Source organism: Drosophila navojoa, chromosome 5 (assembly GCF_054131105.1).
Source record: "Drosophila navojoa isolate 15081-1374.11 chromosome 5, UAZ_NAV_1.0, whole genome shotgun sequence".
In the NCBI taxonomy this organism is placed as follows: Eukaryota; Metazoa; Arthropoda; class Insecta; order Diptera; family Drosophilidae; genus Drosophila; species Drosophila navojoa.
In genome coordinates, this window is record NC_142893.1 from 4,000,388 (window position 1) to 4,022,212 (window position 21,825).

Consider the following 21,825-nt stretch of genomic DNA (forward strand, 5'->3'; position numbering starts at 1 on the left):
TTTTATGTGCACACTTGATTGGATCGTAAAACTTGTGTAGCTGATGCTTAACTCTGGCCACTAGCCTCGAGTAGCTCAACGCACATAAATAACTCAGCATGGGGACATAAATTAAAGGCCATTACTTATAAGCTATGCCCAACTCAAAAAGAGCTAACGCTCCGAGATCGTTTGGCTAATGAACAAATTATGGGGTATTTGCCATAAGCCAGCAATATTGAGTTATTAATTCCGTTTATTAACTATTTCTAGTTAAGTTTGTAGGTCCAGTATATTCACACTTTGTTAATTGAAGTTTCATTAGATAATATTGGGAATTGGATTTCGTTGGGTATTTATTAAAATAATCTTACAATACAACTAGAAAATGCAACACAAATTTTATGGGAATTCAATATAGTTAAAATTAATTTAAAACATTGGGTTATGTATAACTTAAAATAGAGGAAATTGCGTGCATAGGCAAAGTTTAAATTTCCCAATCATTTATAAGGAAATTACACACAATTAGACTCAGTTTAACATATAAGGATTTAGATAGCTTAAAATATAGGGAAATTTATATAGGAAAATTGCACATAATTAAAGTCAATTTAAAATATAGGGAAATTACGAAAGCTTTGCTAACGCGACGTTAAAATTTCCCCAAATTTCCTTTAAATTTCTTTAACAGAAATCAGCTAAAAGCACCTGTTGTAATAAAGCAGATATAAAATACATTTTAATTAAATAGTGTAACTTTCCATAATAACGGGAAAGTAAATAAATTAAACAGCAAACAAATAATTGCGATATTTTAATTTAAATATAAGCAAATAACTAACAAGAAAAAATCCTAAGCTAAATTCAAATTATGTCGGTCCAAGTTATACAAAATAAATTAAATAAATTTACATTATAAAATTATCTTAATTTTGTTAATATCTTTAAATTAGCTGATGCACACATAGTCTTAATCACATATTGACAGCTCGAATATTAGAGGGAAATGCATATTTAAGGGGAATTAATATCTGCACACAATCAATCTTTCAATCAATTAGCATGCCTAATAATGGGAATATTCAATAAATGCCTGGCTAATTATTTAATGCTGACCTGCCTAGTCGATTGAAATTGCATTCGAAATTCAAGTGAAATTGTAAATTTTGCCAGAATCTAAATGAAAATTCCCCCTCCCCACACCTCCCCGTGCAGTGTTTTATAACAGAATTTTGAGTCAATTCACAACGGTAACTACAACTAACTGGGTTAAATGTACAGAATGAACAGAAATTGTTGCCTGCCGGCAGGAAGCGTATGCCAGCTCTGGCTCTGCTCTGGCTCTGTTTGGCTTTGCACTGGCTCTGTTTGGCTCTGCTCTGGCTCAGACCGGCTCTGATCGTATTTTCTAGTAGCCTTGGTAAAAGGCAATTAAATTTAATGCCTGGGGCATGCATCAGTTGCACTTATGCCAAGGAATTGAATTACAGCTAACGGGGCGAGAGGCGTGTGCGAGGGGCGAGGTGTGTGGGCGGCCAAGTTAACTTGGTTTTTGGCTCGGATGACATCATTGCAGCCCGTAGTCTGTATCTTGTTGTATCTAGTTGTATCTTGTATCTTGTATCTGGTAGTTTGCATGCCGTTGGCAACGCTTTGAGTCTGGGACCTGCTGCCGCTGCTGCTGCTGCTGCTGCAAATGAATTAATTTTTCATTTATCTTAGTGTTTTCGGGTCTGAGGCGCTATGGAGGCTGGCGCTTAATTAGGTAAATGAAAGTGGCGCCAGCGCCAAACAATTGAAGCTGTCAGACGCCAGCATTAAGTGGGTCAATTGCCATGGGCAAGCACGGCAGCTCTACTTTCCTTGCTAGCCATCCATCCTGCCATTATCATCGTGCCGGGAAAAATAAAGAGGAAAAAAACTAAGTAAAAATCTGAAAAAAATCTGAAACAATGAGCCAAGTGCTGCAGCCCTACAATTGACATCCTTATAGAGTAGCCCAGGAGCCGACGAGCCGACGAGCCAACGAGCTGCTCTGATAAGTGCAGTCTAATTGAATTATGTGCTCAAATTCTGACAGTTGCCCATCAAAGTGTAAGAACAAGCGATGCAGCTGCCTTTGGGAATCACTTCAGCCGCAGGCTCTTAGCCGAGTCAGACTCGGTCACTGGGCAGACGATGTGTGTAATTGACAACGCTAAGCTCACTTGACAGCGTGCCATGAGCACAGAAACACTCACACACACACACACATACACATACACACACATGCACGCTCATACACCAACACACGCACACACAGACAGGCCGTGTTGGGAGGCAGACAACACTTGTTGTCTGTGGCATCAATATAAATTTGATGTGCTACCAATGACACGAGCTGATAGTGGGGAAAGGAAGAGAGGGAGGGAGAGGGAGAGAGAGAGAGAGAGAGAGAGAGAGAGGAGAGAGAGAGAGAGAGAGAGAGAGAGTGAGAGAGAGAGAGAGAGAGAGGGAGAAAAGTTCAATTTGAATGCAGCACTTCATGTGAATAGAAAATGTGAGAGTAAATTATAAATATAATTATAAATATGGGGTCTATATATTTCAAGTAAAGAAGAGAGATAGATACAGGATAAAAGCATTTAAAATTAATATTAATTTCAATAAAAATTAATAATATTAAATATAAATATTAAATATATTTTTAAATTATAAATTAAATTATAGACTTTATGAATACAAATATAAATAAATATTTAAAATAATAAATAATATATTGAAGTAGAGTAAAAGAGAACAGCAAATTAAATTAAAGCTCTAAAAACAATTTACTTTCAAAGCTATGCAAAGCTTTTTGCCTTTAAAGCTCTTTAAGCTAGTATAATGAGGATTTTCAAGCAGGCAAAGGCAAATCACACTGAAAAATAGTTGTAATAATTAAATCCAAATTTACTTTGCAAATTATTGCAAGTTTTTTATGCTGGCGACTTTTGCTCGCCTTGCTAAAGCTGATTTCAAACTAACTTTAAGCTTATTTGCTTTAAGGCTCAAACTTGTTGCGACATTTCCATAAGTTATTCATCTGCTTTAGAGTGGCAGCAGTTTGTTGGGCGACAAAATTGAAATGTGAAATTTAAACAAGTCCTTTGGCTGCTGTCATTGTTGACTCGCTCACATATTAAATGAATATTAAGCATTAAATGTGTGCACGGATTTCCGAAATTTAATTTAAATGTCAACCCCAAACGATGCACTCGAGAATTTAATTGTATTTATGGCCAAAGGCGCAATTCAGGTTGAGTGTGAGGGCACTCTCTGTCTCTCTCTCTCTCTCTCTCTCTCACTTTTGCCATCTCTCTTCATTCTCGTATAATTGAAATTTTATGTGCTTTTGCTGCATTTAATTTTGCAACCACAAATCTTATCAATAGGCCGCATAAAACCCAAGTACAAGGCTGAACTTTGACAACGAGAAGGAGACAGAGAGATAGAGAGAGAGAGAGAGGGGGAGACAGAGAGGTACTCTAACAGACTCATGTCCTCAGTTGATCTATGTGCTGCTCGTAAAGCCTGCAACTGTCAATAAAAATAACATGGAGCAGTCAACTTACTGATAATTTATGTACCTGAAATTCGTTTCGAGGCAAAGCTGAGATTTTTCCGACGTATAATGTATTATGTATCACGTATAATGCACACGCGACTCTCTTCAAGCACTTGAGCACAAGTTCAAGGACCAAGGAGCAAGGACAACAGCGAAACACATTACGAAACTTTTGTGGGCTCTAAATGCGACTAGAGCGGAGAGTCCTAGAGATAGATGTATAGGTGTATTTGCTACCTGATTTATGCATGCAGTTGGCTTATTGAAAGTCAGCCGAACGTTTAGGCGGCCATAAATATTTTTACGCTTTGTATGCGATAAACCTAAACACGGAACAGGGAATAGCTGATCAAAGGCTATGACAAGCCGGCGGTCTGCATAGTTCATTAGGCGTAGTTGGAGTTCCTTCTTTTCCTGAAAGAGATGAGTTTTAGATGAGAGACCTTGACATTTCTCTATGGAGCATTGAGTATTGAAAGGTTTCTTGCTGTCAATTAGTTGATAAACTATGAAACACTGAAGTTTTTGATTCATTCCATAATAAATCAGCTTTAGGCTTTGCGCAGTTTGAGCTTATCTAAAAGAAAGTTTCTCTAGGCGTAACTTGGCTTGTTTTCTAGCCCGTCTCTTGTCATTTTTCTATAAAATATTCATAATATTTCAAGAGCTCAGAAGCTGCTATAAGCGAGCTTAAGATGGAGTAAGAGTTTGAACCTTTAGTGTGTAGGTACATAGTTAAGTTTCTTTCAAGAAAAATATATTATGAAATATCTTTGAAAATATGTGCCAAAAGTTTCCTAACATGGAAATATTATATTCAATATATTGTATATCAATATTTGATATTTTATATACATATCTTAATTATACTCGATTTTCCATCTCTTACCGGGTATCTGCAAGTCGACTACTTTCTACAGTTAGCCTGCTGCTGTTGAGCACTTGGCTACTTTATGTTGGCTTCGTCTTTTTATTTTGGTCGACAGATACATATACATAGGTAGGGGTGTATCTCCCGCTGTGCTCTGCGGGCTTCAGGTTAGTTTGCCGGCTTTGGCAGGCTGACAGCTCCTGCCTACACTGTCATATAGCACTCATAAATATGTGTGAGTCGTGGGTGGCACATACATACATCATAAATGTAGACGATGCCTAAAAAACAAGTTCTCAAATTGCACATGGCAAAAGTTTTTTATGATGCATTTAAAACTTCTTGATTATGCGGAGGCGCAGCTAGCTATCTATTGCTATGTCAGTGTGTGTGTGTGTGTGTTTGTGTGTGTGTGCAAAACCTACTTCAAATATACGAGCTTGTAACTTATTTCATTTCCCCGTGAGCAAAGTTAATTTAAAGTTGCCCCGCGAGCATCTCATTTCAGGCGGAAGCGGAAAAATATATGCGAGCATAAATACATGAAAAGCGCCTATGGCACAATTAGCTGGCGCATGCAGGAATAGTATATGCCATGGCAGATACTATGCAAGTATCATCATATTTCAAAACTCTAGTTGCGTCTTTAAAGTTTTCTAGATGACTAACGGGCAGATATCCTGTAATTAGTAGTAAATATTTATGAATATTTATTTATATTGTAGGTTTAGTCTATGAAATGAAAATACAAAACGCGTTCACAGGTGCCTGACTGTGACATATACCCTGTAATTAGATCTTATGTTACAACAACTTCAAGAACTATACATTTTTGTTTAGAAAATAAAGATATTTCTGTATTTTAAGTTTATGAAATGCTGCTCAAAAGTGTTTCATTGCTCACATACCCTGTAATGTGACTAAGACAAAGAAATAGATGGATAGAATGGCCCTAACTGCCTTTGTGCTTATATAATGTAAGGCAGCGAAGAGCACTCGACTTACAAATTATCTTTTTCGACATTAAAGTCCAAGGTAATTAAAAATAATTAGAATCTTGGGAATATTCCGCCTCTCATTGCATGTACATATCTCTTTAAGCTGCCTTAAATTCTTGTTAATCTGGCATTTTTGTCAGTTGGCTGCCACGCCCCCACACACACACACACAACACGCCCTGTACTGCACTGCCTGCAGCTGCAGTTGCAGTGTAGCTGCAGTTGCTGCACTGCTGCCACTGCCGCATCCGGCTGTGCATCGCCTCTGCAACTGTATCTGAATCTGTCTTCTAATTGGCCTTTTTATGCACACGAGCACACACTCGACATCATTTCTATTTCCAGGGCCATTTCCGTGCCAAAGCAGTTTATCACTAACTATGCACATTCAGGCTCTTTCGCTCGCTCGCTCTCCGCACCCTCATCTCCTTCGCCATGGCACAGGCCCAATTCAATATTACGTATACGTCGCGTGCGCCGCTTTAACAGCTGCCGCTGCTGCTGCTGTTGTTGTTGTTACTGTTGTTGCTGTAGGCTTGACAAAACGTGTGCCACTCACGCAAAGTGCAGGTCCAGCCTAAAGCCTACATTCAGAAGAGTCGCATCCTCATCCACATCCACATCCAACTCCAGCTACAGCTGGCAGGCAGATTCGCTGCTGCCGCTAATGGGAACAGCTGCAGCTGCAGCTTTGCGACGCGCTTTACTTGTCGGCTTTAAGTGTCAGCGTTGAGTATCGTTCAGCTACAGCTCTCTCACTCACTTCCCCATCCATCTTTATCTCTCTCTCTCTCGCTCTCTCTCTCTATATATATATTGCTGCCGTGAATGTCATTTGATTAGTTCAGCTGCAGACTTTGGTTCGGCTAACAGTTGCCTTTGAGGCAGTCTTGTTGGCCTTCACAGGCGGCTGGCTTAATTGGCATCTCAAATTGGCTTGAAACTCAGTTATGCGAGCGTTAAATATCATTTTGATTGGTTTCCATGCCGTATCACACTTTCACTGATCTGGCAGCAACTGCATTTATTCACAATAGAATAACAGCGCTGCAAGGCGTAACCAGATCAGAGTTGAACAGTTGCAGTTCACCCTCCTCATACGCCTCATTGAGCAATTCTCTTTTTCAGCGATCTGGCCAGCTGTCAGCTCTTGCAGTCACAATGAGTGCCTAGCAATTGAATGTTTGTCATACATATAACATTCTTGTATTATAACACTTAACGAGCAATCTTAGTTTACAGCGATCTGGCCAGCTGTCAACGCCTGCAGTCACAATTGCACATTAGAGTCATGCATTCATTCACAATGAAACATTTAATTTTAAATCTTTTTCGACTAAATGATACGACAATTTTACTGTAATATGCAACTGTGCGCTTTTGTGCACAGCTTAGTCATTAAATATGCATTCGCTTAGAAAGTTAAGAACTGGAAAATGCCAAATCATGTTGCTTTGACTATAAGAGTTTGCTCGCAAAGCAACTTATTTTCCCATTCCTCGCGCGCGGGTAGTACTTAATATTAGAAATTCTTAAGGCTGCCCAAGCACAATTGAACACAATAAGGCGACAGCCTCATTAAATGCTGGTGTCGACAGTGCTGAGGCCTTAGCCTCTTTTAGGCTAGATATAGCCTATTTGAAAATGAGTGAAAAATGAGAGAGTATGCAATTATATACATATGTATGTATGTATGTACATATCTGTTGGTATCTGTCTCTATCTCTCTCTCTCTCTCTATTTCTCTCTCTCTCGCTCTCTCTCTCTCTATATATCCCGCTCTCTCGCTCTCTCTGTCTCTCTCTCTCTCTCTGTCTCTCTCTCACTCTCTCTCTTCTCTCTTCTCTCTAGCTCTACTCTCTCTCTCTCTCTCGTCTCTCTCTCTCTCTCTCTCACTCTCTCTCTCTCTCTCTCTCTCTCTCTCTCTCTCTCTCTCTCTCTCTCTCTCTCTCTCTCTCTCTGTCTGTCTCAATGGCTCATTTGAGCGCAACTTTGTCTTCGGGTAAAAGTGGCCCTATATAAAGGGCAGCAGCTGTAGCATTTCTTCAGTCGCCCAGACCTGGTGGGGGTCAGTTGTTCAGTGCAGTAAAGTGAAGTGAACTGATGTGTGTGATCGTTCAGCTAAGCATTGAGGACTTGGAGAAAATACTTTGAGGAATTACTGAGAAGATATACTGAGAAGAAATATTTGTAGGAATCGCTTAGAGGTAATGAAGGAATTACTTAACGAAAGTACTCAGAGAATATAAAGTTTTCTTCGATTTTCCAGCCAGCTATTCCAAGAGTTTTCCTAAATTTCAGCCAGTTTTAATCGACTCTTATCCACAATCCAAATGATTTCGGAGCTCAACAGCTGGCAGCACTGTTTGTCAATGTCAAGAACAACGACAACGATAACAACAACAACAACAACTAGCAAAGAAATGCCAAAAGCTCGAGCGCTGCTTGTTCATTGTTCGACAATAAAAAGGCTGTTGTTCATTTTTATGGAGTAACGCCTGCTGCCCTCTGCCCTCTGCCCCTGCTCCTGTTCCGTGCTCCATTGTCGGACTGCCCTGTTGCCTGCCCTTCACCATTTAGCCTTTTTCCTTTAAGATTCTCTATGTAAGACGCCGCCAGACGCCGCAAAAGTGTTTGAGAAGGCGGCGTCTTGAAGACGCCATTGTTGAAATTACACCAAAAACAAAGGCGGGGCAAAAACAACAACAACAGCGACAACGACAATTGTGAGCAAATGTGAATGGCAGAAGGTGAAAAGGTATTTATCACAATGCTACCCTGTGGTGGGGGATATTTCAAATTGAATATCCCTTTTTAAGGTGAATTTAAAGTTAAAAGATCCCTTAACCGATATACATACATACTACATACAAACTCAATTTGTCCCTCTATAAACTGTTATATTTGCTTGTGTAAGCTGTTATATATGCCTGTAGCACATGTGAGCCTTGTTGGGATATTTTATACGAAATTTCTCTCTTATGCAAAAAATGCCTTTGTTCACTTTGATCACATTGCAGGGTATCTGAAACAAGAGAGCAGCAACAATCAGCAACAACAACAACAACAACGTGCGTCTCAACAATAAGCAGCTTGTCGTTTAGTTCAGCCACAGCCACGCCCACACTTTGTGCGCCTGCTAGCCGCCTACAGTTCGAGTGTGTGACGCACATAATGAGCGCCTCTCAGCACTCCCCTCACACGTACGCATACAGTTGAGCAAAAAAGTTTATGAATATGATGGAATAATTAAAAGTTGGCGCCAATTTGTGGGCGTGGCAGTGTTGGGCCCTGTTGGCAGCACGTCGCGTCGCGTAGGTGGCGCAATGTCAACTTCAAATAACACGAGCTGAACACCCACGCCCCCCTGGCAGGAGGTGGGCGGCTCTGCCTCTCTCCCTCTCTCCCTCTCTCTCTCTCTCGCCCTCTCACTCTGTCAGCCTAGCAGTTGGCATTGTTTGCCTTTGCGTTTGGCACTTTTGTGGCCTTTGGTCTTAGGCCTTTGGGGCGTCTGTTTGAGATTTACAGACATATATATATGTATGTATGTATGTATATATACATATATAAATTAGAGCAACTTGTTTTGGGCACCTTTTTTCATGTTTTCTTATTATTATTTGTTTTTTCCTTTATTTTTTATTATATATTTTGCAAAGTTTTTCTTTTAGGTTTGCTTTTTGCGTGCACCTTTATCGTTGCTTGTTGTTTTGCTTTTTATTTTTAATTATGCATTACACATTAATTAAGACACAGATTTACCTTTTAAAGGTAGCCAAGGATGTTGTTGCTTAGATCTTAAAGTTAGCTCGAACAAAACCTAAACCTCATCTTAGTTGTTTGTGTGCTTGCTGAGGCGCATCAGCTGCCACGCCCACCATTTGCAGCTAGTCTAGGTGACACACACACACACATGCACATGCGTAGAGACACGCTTGACTGCATGCCTGAGCGCATTCAAAGGATAATTATGTGCACATTTATGCTGGGCGCCCGACTCGAGTCTCTGGGCAGCCACTCAAAGTGCTGCAGCTCTGCGTCATGTCAACAGAAGCAGCAACAACATCGTCAACAACAACAACAACATCAGCATTAGCTCAAAAGTTTATTTGCTGCTGCTGCTGCTGCTCCTGCTGCGCCTGCTCCTGCTAAGCAGCCTCAGCCTCAGCCTCAGAGTCAAACACAAACACGGAAATACGCTCAGCAATTTGGTTCAATGAACCTCAATGAGTTGCACTACAAAGAGCTATGCAGGGTTAACCAGCTACACTGCGAGAAAGTGGGGAAAATATGATATCCTATATATAATTACATGCAATTAAAATGAGTTCGTATGATGTCTTTATAATGTGAGGTTCTACTGGAAATGTGTGAAGACAAATCTCTGAAATATGTGAGCTGTGTGTGTGACTACGTTGATATCAAATGGAAATATTTTTATTTTATTAATTTTTTTTTAAAGAAATATACAACATTTTATATTATTTATTATAATTCACTTGATTTTTATTTTTATTTTATTATCTTATTAGCAAAACTTTTTAAACAGACTTGGAAAAATTCTTCCAACGATATTTTTTAGACAGATTTAATTTTTAGACAGATTTTTTACTGCATTTTCTTCTGATTAATTTATTTATTTTTTAATTTTTTAATATTTTTATTATTTAATTTTTTATTTTTTAATTTTTATTTTTTATTTTTTTATTTTTTAATTTTTATTTTTTTCAGTAAGTTCTATATATTTATGTTTTGAATATTTATCTGGGGTTCCTTAGCGAAAATAAGCTCCCATATTTTTAATTTTTTCAGCGGGTTTATTTTCAGGATGTCCATAAACTTATTCATTTTCTTTGAAATCGTTTTTTTTTTTTAGTAGATACTATATATACCATATATATACTATGATATTCTAACTATACTTTTACTTGGATTACTTTGTTCTCTAGGAAATGGATTATTCATGTTAAGTGTTCTACATCGGGCGTAGATGCTCATCTCCCACTTTTTCCTACATTTTGCTCTTAGTCTAAGATTATTAAGATCATAAGAGATAACACCCTCAATATACCATTTCTTCAGTCCAGTTTATTTAAGTATATTCCCATTTGTAATTACACCATATGTAGTCTATATGGGAAATTTATAATGGGAAAATACTTAAATGCACTGGAATGAAACAATGGTATATAGAGTGAGTTATATTTTCTCTTCCAACCCACCTTCCCCAAGTTCACTCCAATTTCTTTAGACTTTCGCTCACACCTTTGGCTAATTTTCATTAAATGCTTTGAGATTCAGCTTACCCTGGCTCTGTCTCAACTCAGTTTCTATTCGCCTTTGCAGCTTGGCTCAGCTCATATTTCAGCTGCTGCCAGCTGCCGTCAGTTGCCCCAATTTGTAGCAGTGTATCATTTGCCGGGCGCCTCCCATGTTGAATTGCAATCTGAAACTAGCAATTTGCCAGTTGAGGCAGTCTGAAGCGCTTTAAATTTTAGTTCTGCTTCTTAAACGTGTCTCGTGGCCATAAAAAACGAGCAGCAGCTGCTGTCAAGAGTTACGACGACGACGATGTCGACCTGTCTGTGAGCCGTGTTAAAATATATATGTTTGCCAGCTCTTTTTGGCTTGTTGCAATTGTTGTTGTTGTTGTTGTTGCTGTTGTAGCATATGGGAAGTAGTTTATTTAAGGTAAGCCCAAGCCCAAAGACTTATAAATTTCCCGAGCAACAACTTGAGACTCGAATTTGTTTTATTTCTTATGTGAGCCACGCAACTGAAAACTTTACAACATAATCCAAAACTTATACAAAAGGAGTAGCAACAAAAAAAAAAAAAACAAAAAGAGCCAAAAAACTTGTGGGTAAAGAAGCTGGCGTCTCTCCTCTCTCTCTCTCTCTCTCTCTCTCTCTTTGTCGCTTCCACTTGAGCTGCTGTCCTGGCCTTAGTTTTATGTTGCAAGTCCTTTTTAGCCTTTTGCGCTTTTATGTTCGTTTGCCACATGACGAATGAGTCTCGGGGCAACATTTCATGTGTGAGGCGAGCTAGGCGAGAGACGGCGACAAATCAAAAATTGCAGCCCAGTTCACACTTTGAGCTAAAGTGTAGAGGGTAGTGATGAATGCGGGGGGGTGGGGGTGGCGAGGGGCGGATGGTGGGGCTTGGCTGCTAGCATCAAAACATGTCAATTTACAGGCGAATGCATCCACGCAATTCGCATCCTTTGACGTTGGCGCTGAAAAGCCAAAGATTTTCATCCAATTTGCAAAAGTGGCGCGTCGCGTTACGCATACGCCACGTGTGCCAGCGTCGACAGCGAGACATTTGGCTGGCCCCCAACTCGCTCCAACTGAAATGCCGTCTCGCTTCAACTCCCTCAGTTTGTTCTTTTTACGTCCCTCTGCCCAGCTGCCGCTTTGCTTGACTTGACTCGCTGCGACATGTGAGCTCTCTCTGTGTGTGTGTGTGCATGTGTGTGTGTGGGTCTCGTTGTTAGCGGGGAAAGCTGCTAGAGGGACCTGACTGTAGTGGGGCTGCAGCACGTGCCCGCTGGCAAGTCAAACATTACAACATTACGCGCTTTCCAATTCACCTGTGAAAATCATTTGCTCTTGCCTTGCCTTCGTCTTTTTGCGCTTTAATGTGCGCATTTTTATTATTTTTATTACACGCAATACCCTGCAACTACTGTGGCTGCAGATGGGTTGCTTAGCTATAAGTTTTTTGCAGTATTAGTAAATGGGAAAACAATTTTGGAGAGGAATTTAGCTTATGGAAGACGGAAGGTCGAAGGTAAAAGAGGAAGATGGAAAATTAAAAGGTTAGAAAATTAGAAGATGGGAAGACTAATAGATGATGGATTAGATGATTGGAACCCAGACGATAGATGGTAGATGATAGATAATAGATGATAGATGATAGATAATAGATGATAGATGATAGATAATAGATGATAGATGATAGATGATGGATGATAGATAATAGATGATAGATGATAGATAATAGATGATAGATGATAGATGATAGATGATAGATGATAGATGATTGATGATAGATGATAGATGATAGAAGATAGAAGATAGATGATAGATGATAGATGATAGATGATAGATGATGGATGATAGATGATAGATGATAGATGATAGATGATAGATGATAGATGATAGATGATGGATCATAGATGATAGATTATAGATTACAGATGATAGATGATAGGTGATGGATGATAAATGATAGATAAGAGATAATGGATGATAGATGATAGAAGATGGAAGATGGAAAATAGAAAATGGAAAATAAAAGATGGAAAATGGAGAATGAAAGATGAGAGATGGAAGATGGAAGATGAAAGATGAAAGATGGTAGATGGAAAATGGAAAATGGAAAATGAAAGATTGAGGATTGAAGATGGAAGATGAAAGATGAAAGCTAGAAGATGGAAATATGAAAACGAAAAATGGAGAGCTACATTTCAAGTACAGGGTATTCCTTGGCCATGCCATGCAGTTGCAGCAGCCGCCCTATGCGCTTTGCTCCTTTTTTGTACTTTTTTGTTGTTTTGGCTTCGCTCTTTCGCATGTCGAATTTGCCTTGTCAAACGTTGAGGCAAACGTGACAAGCATTAGCTATATAGCTATATATGTATATATGTATATACATACATATATATGGGAGCTATATAGAGGAGCTGCCTACACAAATGCCGGCATGTCTTCATATGGAGTCAAGCGAGGGCGTGGATGCATGGGGGCGTGGCAATGAATAACGTGCGTAGTTTGGTATATCAGTTGAATGTCGAACATTTCTGTTGATAAGCCAAAAAGGGGCACAGAACTTAGACAGTGCAAATAAAAAGGGGTTGGCATACATAACCAATACATATATAATATATAAGATATTTATAGTGTATTTGTGTATGTGTGCGGCATATGTACAAACAACATTTATTGTGTCAAGACAAAAGTTTTCGCACACATCTATCAAAGGCGCTGAAAAGTCATGCACAGAGTGAATTTCCATGTTGGAAAATTTTGAAGAGCTGCGACAAGCTAGAAGCATATGGCCCAAGTCATAGATGGTAATAGTTGTTGTGTGTGTGTTGGCAAACCCAGCCCCTAGAGCAATATGCAAATTGAAAATAGGAAAATGCCAGAATGCTGAAATGAAAATGAAAATGCTGAACGAACGCAATCGAAATTAAATGACTTTTGCTTATTGTGCAATCAAGAATTACTACAAAATAAACTACAATTGAGTCGCATTTACATATCATTGAATAAATTGCAACAAAGTACACACACACACACGCACACTCTGAAGCACTTGAATACTATAAATGCTATAACAATTTCCATTTGAACTCCCTTTACGCCCCCTTTTCAGCTGCTCAAGAGAGTTGCGTTCCCCAGTTTTCATTTCGAAAATTTCGACTGACTGAAGAAATCACATAAAAATACAAAGAGAGAGCAGATAGAGGGGCAGATAGAACTCAAGAGAGAGAGAGAGGGAGAGGAAGATACTTAACATATGTGCGTGTGTTTTGGCTGTCTGGCAGACAAACATTTTGTGACTTTACGCAAATTGTTTTGCCAAATGCAAAAAAAAGATAGGGGAAAATTTGGAAAATTTGTGCCACAAAATGAATTGTTGTTGCCATTTGGCACTCAACTTCTATTGCTCGTGGCTGTTTCGGTTTTAGTTTAAGTTTCAGCTACCTTCTTCCTCTTCTTTTATTTGGGAAATTCGCTGCGGCAATTGAGTCTACTTATTATTGGCATTATCACCTGTCTCTTGACAGACTTAGCCGGCTAAAAATAGCCCAAGCGTCTCACAATAAAACCAAATAAAAAATGCAAATTACGCCCGTTGCTCGTTCAAGCGAAAATGGCGTTGAAATTGAAAAGCCAAAATGGCTGTGACTAGCGCATAGCGCTATGAATACAGATACACAGCGACACACACACACACACGTACAGTTATACGTATACATGGCCAAATATCTATCGAAATGCGTATTGGCTGTGCGTAGTATAATACAGCTTAGCTTGACTATGATGAACGTGTGAGTAAACGTGAGTGAAATGGGCAAGAAATTAGCTTAATAGGCTTTAATTTAAGATAATACAAATTGTTGTTACTAATTTGTTATCGATAATTTATGCAAAACTTTAATATGACATAAAAATGACAGCATTCCTGTTAGAAAAATAATTATCCTTTAGAATAATGAGAGCGTGGGAGCGAGGCAGAAAGTGATAGACATAGAGAGAGAGAAAGAGAAAGTGAAAAATAGTGAGAGCAGAAAGAGAGAGAGAGATGGAAGAAGAGTGACATATCCGGCAAGTTGTCTATCATAGTGCAGTCCCACCGTAGCCCATTTGCCATTTGGAGAGCATTGTAAAAATGCCCACGCAGCAGCAAAAGTCAAGTGTCCATAACAAAGTCCAGCTGAAACTTGGCCAAAACCCCAAAAAAGGAACCTTGGTTTACACGATTTTGAGTGGTACACTCAGCCTCTATTTCGCTCCCCTTTCCTATGTTTTTTTGTTTTTTAAATTGCAGCGCCCGCAACTTTGGAGGCTCATAAAATATGTAGGCAGAGCATAGCGAGGACTGTTGGATGGTTAGCGCCGAGCAAAAGGGGGCAAAAAGGTAGCGTAAATTGCTGAAATATGCATGCGACAGTGGAGCCCAGGGCAGGGGAGCCCGCAGTAAATGGAGAGTAAGGGCTGCCATTGCCATTCCATTATCAAGGCATTGGCGTTGGTCCAGCCAGCGCTCGGCCATAGAAAACTACGTGTCAGGCATGCGAAAGCTGGTAAAAAAAAAAATGAGAGAAGAGTGGAGAATATAACACACTTTAGCTTGGCTGCGAACAATGCGTGCCGCATTGGACTTTGGTCAATTGGACATTTTGGTTCGCTTTGGCTTTGGATGTTGTGGTTTTTTGGAAATTGCACGCATTTGATTGCGTTATTGAAATTGACTGTGGCTTCATTACTATAATGCTATGCGATGGGCGGGGCCAGCCGCCCGCATTAAGGAATTCAATTATAAATGCCAGCACAGCACAGCGGAGCACAACACAGCAGCCCAAGCTCTCTCTCTCTCTCTCTCTCTCTCATTCTCTCCATCTCTCTTTATCTACAAACCCTCACAGCTGTTTGCCTGTTCTGCGGCCTAACTTATGAATATAAATCTGCTACCTGTGTGTATGTGTGTGTGTGTGTTGGTTGGTGTGAGCTCAGTTTTGTCTGGGTGGGTCCACACAATTTTGTTTAATTGCCACGTGGGGTTTGGTAGTGCTCAAGACCCTAGTTGAGTGCCACAAAATGGCAGCTAGTGGGCCTGGGATTTGAGATTAGTCGGCAGCAGTTGATAAATGTTGACTTTATGCCTATTGGCTGTTTGCTTTGCTTTTTGAGGGGGGACTGAGCCCATGAGCCTCGACACTGTTGCTTTTAATTAACGACTGTTGCTTAAGTGCTTTTTAATCCATTTAAATTGAAAGCCACTTAAATTAGATTTGAAAATTAACGTTTTTTATAATCAACAGCTATAATCATCGTTAAATTGTGCGGGGGCATAACCGTTTGGTGACGCTATATGCGTTGCAGCTAATATTACTATTAATAACAAAGTTACTTACAACTAGGAAATTCATTCTTAATCAGAATTCCATTAAAATGATATTCAAATATAAATATATCTTATGCATATACAAGTATGTATATATATATCAAAACTCAAATTGTTGTCTGTTTCAGGCTGTAATCATCGATGAGTATCGCAGATAGTGATCAGCATACGCAGCCTTAATTATTGGTGTGGCAACGCTCACGCCAAAATGTATGTGCTGCTATCGATATTGTTTAACCGTTTCGCTTCGGAGCAACAGCTGTTCTGCGCTGATTAGACCATCACTGAGTAAGAAACTTTGTTCTCGCTGGCTCAAATCAATTGGACTCTTAATTGATAAGGACAGAAAATTAGTCAAGTATATAGATACATATAGCTGATTATCTAATTTGTTTGCGTCCAATGAATAGTTTGTTCTACATTAACAACAGCAACAAAAATGGCCTTCAGACGCTGCCACCTGAATCCGAAGAAGACTTTGTTTCTGCTCTGCGACATACAGGAGAAATTTCGGCCCAGCATGCCGCTCTTCGACAATATGGTCAAGAACGTAGATAAGCTGGTAAGCTGTGAACTTTGTAACCAAATTCGTTATCGATAATCGATTGTTTTTGCAGACAAAGGCGGGCAAAGTTTTGGATGTGCCTTTGGTTGTAACGGAACACTATCCCGAGAAGCTGGGCAAAACGGTGGCCGAGGTGGATATATCCCATGCAAAGGCTGTGATGGGTAAGACCTACTTTAGCATGATGACGCCGCAGGTGAAGAGCGTCATAAAGGACATCTTTGGCGAGAAGCCACAGGATGTGGTGCTCTATGGACTCGAGGTAATTAGTTTCACTTGCTATTGTTGCTGAGTAACTGAATCTCTTGCCTCTTTTAGTCTCACATATGCATAGAGCAAACGGCAATTGATCTGCGGGAGCAGGATATCAATGTCTACATTGTGGCCGATTGCTGCTGCTCGCGTCTCAAACAGGATCGTGATTTGGCCCTGGAGCGCCTGAGACAGGCGGGCTGCATCATCACCACCAGCGAGAGCGTTATCTTTGATCTGGTTCGCGATAAGAACAATCCAAAGTTCGATATTGTGCGCAAGCTGGTGAACCCCATCTCGCAGGACATGGAGCTGGCACGCAATCCTGCCAAGCTGTAGAAGAGTTTTTGTTATATATTACTTGTTTATCGCATTTAAAGTAAACTATATTCCGTGCTGTCATTTTGAAACTGTTAACTGAGGTGTTAAGAAAGGTGACAAAGGTGTAACAATATAAGAACGGTGATGATTAAGATGCACAGCTTGTACTTGAGGGATCTACTTAGGTAAGTAGATAAATAAGTTATTTACTTTCTTTTAATACCCTAAGTGAGCGCCGTATATAGCAAGCAAGCAACAGGGAAAACCAGCAGCTGAATCAAAATATATACTATGGGCTGAAATGCTAAAGGAAATGCAGGCAATCGCGGATCTCAAACGTTCTAGCTAGGCCGATTGTTACCCCATTAAGTTCTGTCTAGTTACATGCATTTCGACTAAGCAGAATCTCGAATTGAAATACTTGCAAGTGCCGATCTGGCATGGCGATTGCCAGGATCTGAATGAGCTGTATGGTCCATTGAAATGCCTTGGGTCTGTTGTATGTGGCTGTGAATGGACTTTTAGATATTCCATTAAGTTGTCGTTTCCGGAACATGTTTTCGAATGGCTTCCATTCAGATCGAACAATGGACTCGTCGCATTTAAATATAACATTTACAATGGCCATCCCTTCCGGCTATCGCCTCCACCACCCACCCACCCAGCGCAGCATGACAATGCGTATTTTATGGACTTGGCGAAAGAGTTGGAACGGCGACACGTGCCGTGCCGCGCCACAGCCCCCACTTTGGATAGAAATTTGTGGAAAATCTTGCGTCGTAAAGTTTTATTTTTATGTCCAACTGATGAAAGGACGCAACCAATTGCAATTGAAATATCGTTGAGTGTGCGTAAGTGTGTGTGTGTGTAGGGTAACAGGGCGATATGGCGAGTGCCTAATGCTTAATGTCTGCCGTGTTTTGGCTGCGGGCGTGGACGCACCTTCTGCTCCTCCTTGGGCGGATGCGCCTCGATGTAAGCCAGCGCCTTCAGTATGGCTTCAGGTGTGGGCGGCGGCGTGGGCAGCGAGTCGCCATGTGGATGATATCCGTTCTCGTCGGCTGTGTAGGACACCTGAATGGGTACGCCCTCCTTTGTGGTAAAGTGATATTGGCCCTGGACATTATTGTGAGCGTCGCCAACCTCCTGGGCGCCGATGCCGTTCGTTATGTCATAGCTATATGCAAAGTTGCCATGGCCGTCATCCTTATGCACCTCCTTCGCCTTGGCATGGGCATCGTCATCCACGGCGGAGCCGACGGCAATCAGCAGGGCGACAATCAGGAAGAGCTGTCCGACAGCGTTAGTGAGAGTTGGACAGGTGTTGAGGTGTTTAATATACTTACATGTTTGTACATGTTGATATTTGGGTTTCAATTGCTGCTCCAACTGCGCTTAGCCAAAGGCTTTTATAGCCCCAGCAAAATTGTTGTGCAAAGCCGTTGATATATACGTACGTAAAGACGTAAATATATATTAAGCTGATCTGTTTTATTAAAATTGAAATGTAATGAGCTGCATAAATTACAATTGCCTGCCCCGCTCACCGTCCCATTTAACTGTATCACATTTCGTTTTCAGTTGAATTTTGAGTTCAGCTTTATTTTTATTTATATTTATTTTTCGGGTAAACGAGTTGCATCAAGACGAGTTTAATTAATATGTGGATGAAAGCCAGTGGCATCGGCTGTATAGGTCACACGTATGGGTCCCTCCTCGCCGGGCAGAAAGTATTCACCTTGGACGCTGTTCACGTTGCCCTTGGCCGATGCCCTGACGCCATTATTCACCTCGATCTCGTGATTGTATTGGCCAGCGCCATCCAGATTCTGCTGATTGATGTGCTTAATCAGCACGGGCTCCAGCTCCTTCACATCGGCCAAGGTGAAGCTGGCGCACAGGAGCACCACCAGCAGGAGGAGATATTTCTAGATATGCAAAGTCAGTTCGCTTAACCGAAATCAAATCAATTCTCGTTACTCACATGATTCAACATGATTTTTGATATTTGTTTTCCTTTTTTGCTCGAATAGCAGCAGGGCAGCGGCTTTTTATAGCCGCGCTCCGGTTTTCGTTTTCGGTTTCAGCCCAAACGAGTTTCAATTAATCGCTGTTAATGCTTTAATTAATTCAATGAGCAATTCAATTAGATTAGCATGGATTGCTCTCTCTCCCTCTCCATCTCCCTCTCTCTCACTCGCGCGTCTGGTTTTGAAGGGCTCGTCAAATAACAAATTGAAATTCAAATTTCAGATAAATCGAAAAATGCATATGTATATATAAACAGAAACCAAATCAATTATTAAAGCAGTTAAAAATGAACTTTATGTGGATGGATTCGGTGCTTTTTGTTCCTTTAGCAACTCCTGCTGCTGCTGCTGCTGCTGCTGCTGCACCAAAGGCTTGACTCGAGCAGTTAGTATTTTGGCCAATCCATTGCTCAGCTTTGGCTGCTTCAAAACAGTTTTCACGCTGCTAATCGCCTTCTTCTCCTTCTCCTTTTCCTTCTCGTTAATGCTCTCCTGTTCCTTTTCGCCGTCTACCAACGATGGATATAGATGAGCAACCTCTCTGTCTATTTCCGTGTCTATTTCACTATCCTTGTTCACCGTCTGCTTGCTGTGTTTGTCGTAGAACTTCTCATAGAATCGGGAGACTTCGTTGCGCACGGTCGTCTTGAGAGCATTCATGTCCCACGGCACGCCCATCTTGGATTTGATTTGATCGGAAACATTGCCATCGTCGCTGGTTGAGAAGAGCGTGCGAAACAGGTGGCCCAGGTCATTTGGCGTGTCCTCGTCGTCAGCTGAGCTGCGAGACACGCGTTCCACGTTCTTCTTGTCATCCTTCGAGTCGTTCATGTCGTTCGACATTAGCATATCAAAGCCAATCTGAGGTCCCCTTAGGTAACCGCGATTCTTTAGATATACCAATGGCGACGTCCAAGTGCCTATGAGATCCTTGACAATCTCTTGAACAGAGTTTTTATAATCCAGTGCCTTCACATTGTCGTTCTTTGAATTCACAACGGATTTAGGATCATCTTTGATTGCGGCCTGCAGTGTGAGAGGCACGCTCATAAGCGATATCATTAGAATCAACGAGAAGGTGTTCATGACTGCGCAATTTAGATATTCATAGAAACGGTTTTTTATTTTTAAAATTTATTTTTTATTTAAAATTCGATAATCGATTGTCCCACATTATCGAAACTGTCAAACGGTTATGCCAGCGACAATTCGAGATTGAAATTTGACATATTTGTGCTCATAAATGATCATGGCATTATAACAGCAATGATTCTAATAATACAAAAAAAAGTAGGCGAAGATAAATAAATATGCAAATCCGAAAATATCGAATTCATCGCGATGTAATTCACAATCGATAGCTGCACGACGCAGCTACTTGTGCCGCTTGCGTGAAACGGTTATGCTCATCGATAGTTAATCGGTGAACAGCTGTTGGTTTGCTGGAGACGAGATTTGTGACTCGAAAACGTAACAAAAATAACAATTTAATGTATTTGTTTGTCATTAAAACGTCTTTACTACACTTTTAGAGCAACGGGCATCACAGCCAGGACGCAATGGTTATTACAAACAAAACAACACTGCCCGAAGAGGCAGAACTGGATGTGCAGGAACTGAATCTATCGTCGGCTGCGCTCCGTGCTGGTTCTTTTCACTTGGGCAAGCAATGCGAAGGAGTCAATAATGTGAGTATACTTCACTTTTAAAGCAACTATTACATACTGAAAGCTATGCCTAAATGCATGTATTAGAGGTGTTCACTCAGCTGATGTGTAAATGTCCCGGCTAAATGGCTCCCAGACGCAGTTATATAACCTAACCTCAAAAGCTGTGGGGCAATTGTTTTTGTTTACGTTTTTTTTAATGTTCCTGTTCGCCCATTTTGCAGGAGTTCATGCTTTGTCGCCAAGAGCTAGATGATCCGCGCGCCTGCTTGGCCGAGGGACGCGCCGTCACCAGCTGCGCCCTAAATTTCTTTCGCAAGGTAAAGAAGAGCTGCCATGAGGAGTTCATGCAGTACGCCACTTGCCTGGACAAGAGCAGCGGCACCATGGCATTCAGCCAGTAAGTAGCGATTTGTGATTGACTGATCATGGTCACATGCCCACACTTGCCGTTTTTCAGTTGCCGCAAGACTCAGGGTGTTTTTGATAAGTGTGTAAAGGACCACTTTGACTGGGACCGTCCTTCCTATGGCTACTTTGCGCGTGCCAAGGTGAGTAACCCAGAAATTAGAATTTTATTATAATTTTATTGGCATTTGCTTTCTTCTTTTCAGGTCATTCAAACGGAGCGCAAGGCACCTGAGAAAGAGCCCATCAAATCATATCCCGATGCTACGCCCGGCCTGCCAGAGGATTATCCAACTCCACCAGCCAAATACGGTTCGCGCTTCTTTTGGCTGGAATAAACGTTGTGGCTTAGTCAAATTCTTAGGGCGGGCCATTGGCCAAACTTGTAGTTTACAACATGCATAAAATCTTGTTTCCATTAGTAAGCCAACGCATTTTTGTTAATCAGCAAATTTCATTTGTGCTTGGTCCAGCTTGGATTGTCAAGGATTCAACAAGTGTTCCCGT

The 21,825-nt window shown here is 40.7% G+C and overlaps 5 protein-coding genes across 5 annotated transcripts; 2 read left to right on the plus strand and 3 right to left on the minus strand.

The window, feature by feature from the left end:
• Positions 1 to 16,222: 16,222 nt before the first annotated feature.
• On the plus strand, positions 16,223 to 17,363 carry LOC108654329 (isochorismatase domain-containing protein 1). The gene is made up of 4 exons (XM_018105551.3): positions 16,223 to 16,433; positions 16,507 to 16,637; positions 16,693 to 16,902; positions 16,959 to 17,363. The coding sequence occupies exons 2-4, from the start codon at positions 16,515 to 16,517 to the stop codon at positions 17,229 to 17,231; spliced, it is 606 nt and encodes a 201-aa protein (XP_017961040.1). The 5' UTR covers positions 16,223 to 16,433; positions 16,507 to 16,514; the 3' UTR covers positions 17,232 to 17,363.
• Positions 17,364 to 17,983: 620 nt separating this feature from the next.
• Positions 17,984 to 18,719, minus strand: LOC108654333 (larval cuticle protein 4). The gene is made up of 2 exons (XM_018105554.3): positions 18,560 to 18,719; positions 17,984 to 18,503 (listed from the first exon to the last, which is right to left on the minus strand). Exons 1-2 carry the CDS (start codon positions 18,569 to 18,571, stop codon positions 18,117 to 18,119), a joined length of 399 nt encoding a protein of 132 aa, XP_017961043.1. The 5' UTR covers positions 18,572 to 18,719; the 3' UTR covers positions 17,984 to 18,116.
• Positions 18,720 to 18,812: 93 nt separating this feature from the next.
• Positions 18,813 to 19,447, minus strand: Cpr60D (Cuticular protein 60D). Its single transcript, XM_018105555.3, has 2 exons — positions 19,198 to 19,447; positions 18,813 to 19,141 (listed from the first exon to the last, which is right to left on the minus strand). The coding sequence occupies exons 1-2, from the start codon at positions 19,207 to 19,209 to the stop codon at positions 18,866 to 18,868; spliced, it is 288 nt and encodes a 95-aa protein (XP_017961044.1). The 5' UTR covers positions 19,210 to 19,447; the 3' UTR covers positions 18,813 to 18,865.
• Positions 19,448 to 19,485: 38 nt separating this feature from the next.
• On the minus strand, positions 19,486 to 20,470 carry LOC108654328 (uncharacterized). Its single transcript, XM_018105548.3, has one exon. It carries the CDS (start codon positions 20,327 to 20,329, stop codon positions 19,538 to 19,540), a length of 792 nt encoding a protein of 263 aa, XP_017961037.1. The 5' UTR covers positions 20,330 to 20,470; the 3' UTR covers positions 19,486 to 19,537.
• Positions 20,471 to 20,555: 85 nt separating this feature from the next.
• ND-19 (NADH dehydrogenase [ubiquinone] 1 alpha subcomplex subunit 8) lies at positions 20,556 to 21,743 on the plus strand. Its single transcript, XM_018105553.3, has 5 exons — positions 20,556 to 20,713; positions 20,776 to 20,931; positions 21,135 to 21,310; positions 21,371 to 21,461; positions 21,525 to 21,743. The coding sequence occupies exons 2-5, from the start codon at positions 20,803 to 20,805 to the stop codon at positions 21,654 to 21,656; spliced, it is 528 nt and encodes a 175-aa protein (XP_017961042.1). The 5' UTR covers positions 20,556 to 20,713; positions 20,776 to 20,802; the 3' UTR covers positions 21,657 to 21,743.
• The last annotated feature ends 82 nt before the right edge of the window (positions 21,744 to 21,825 follow it).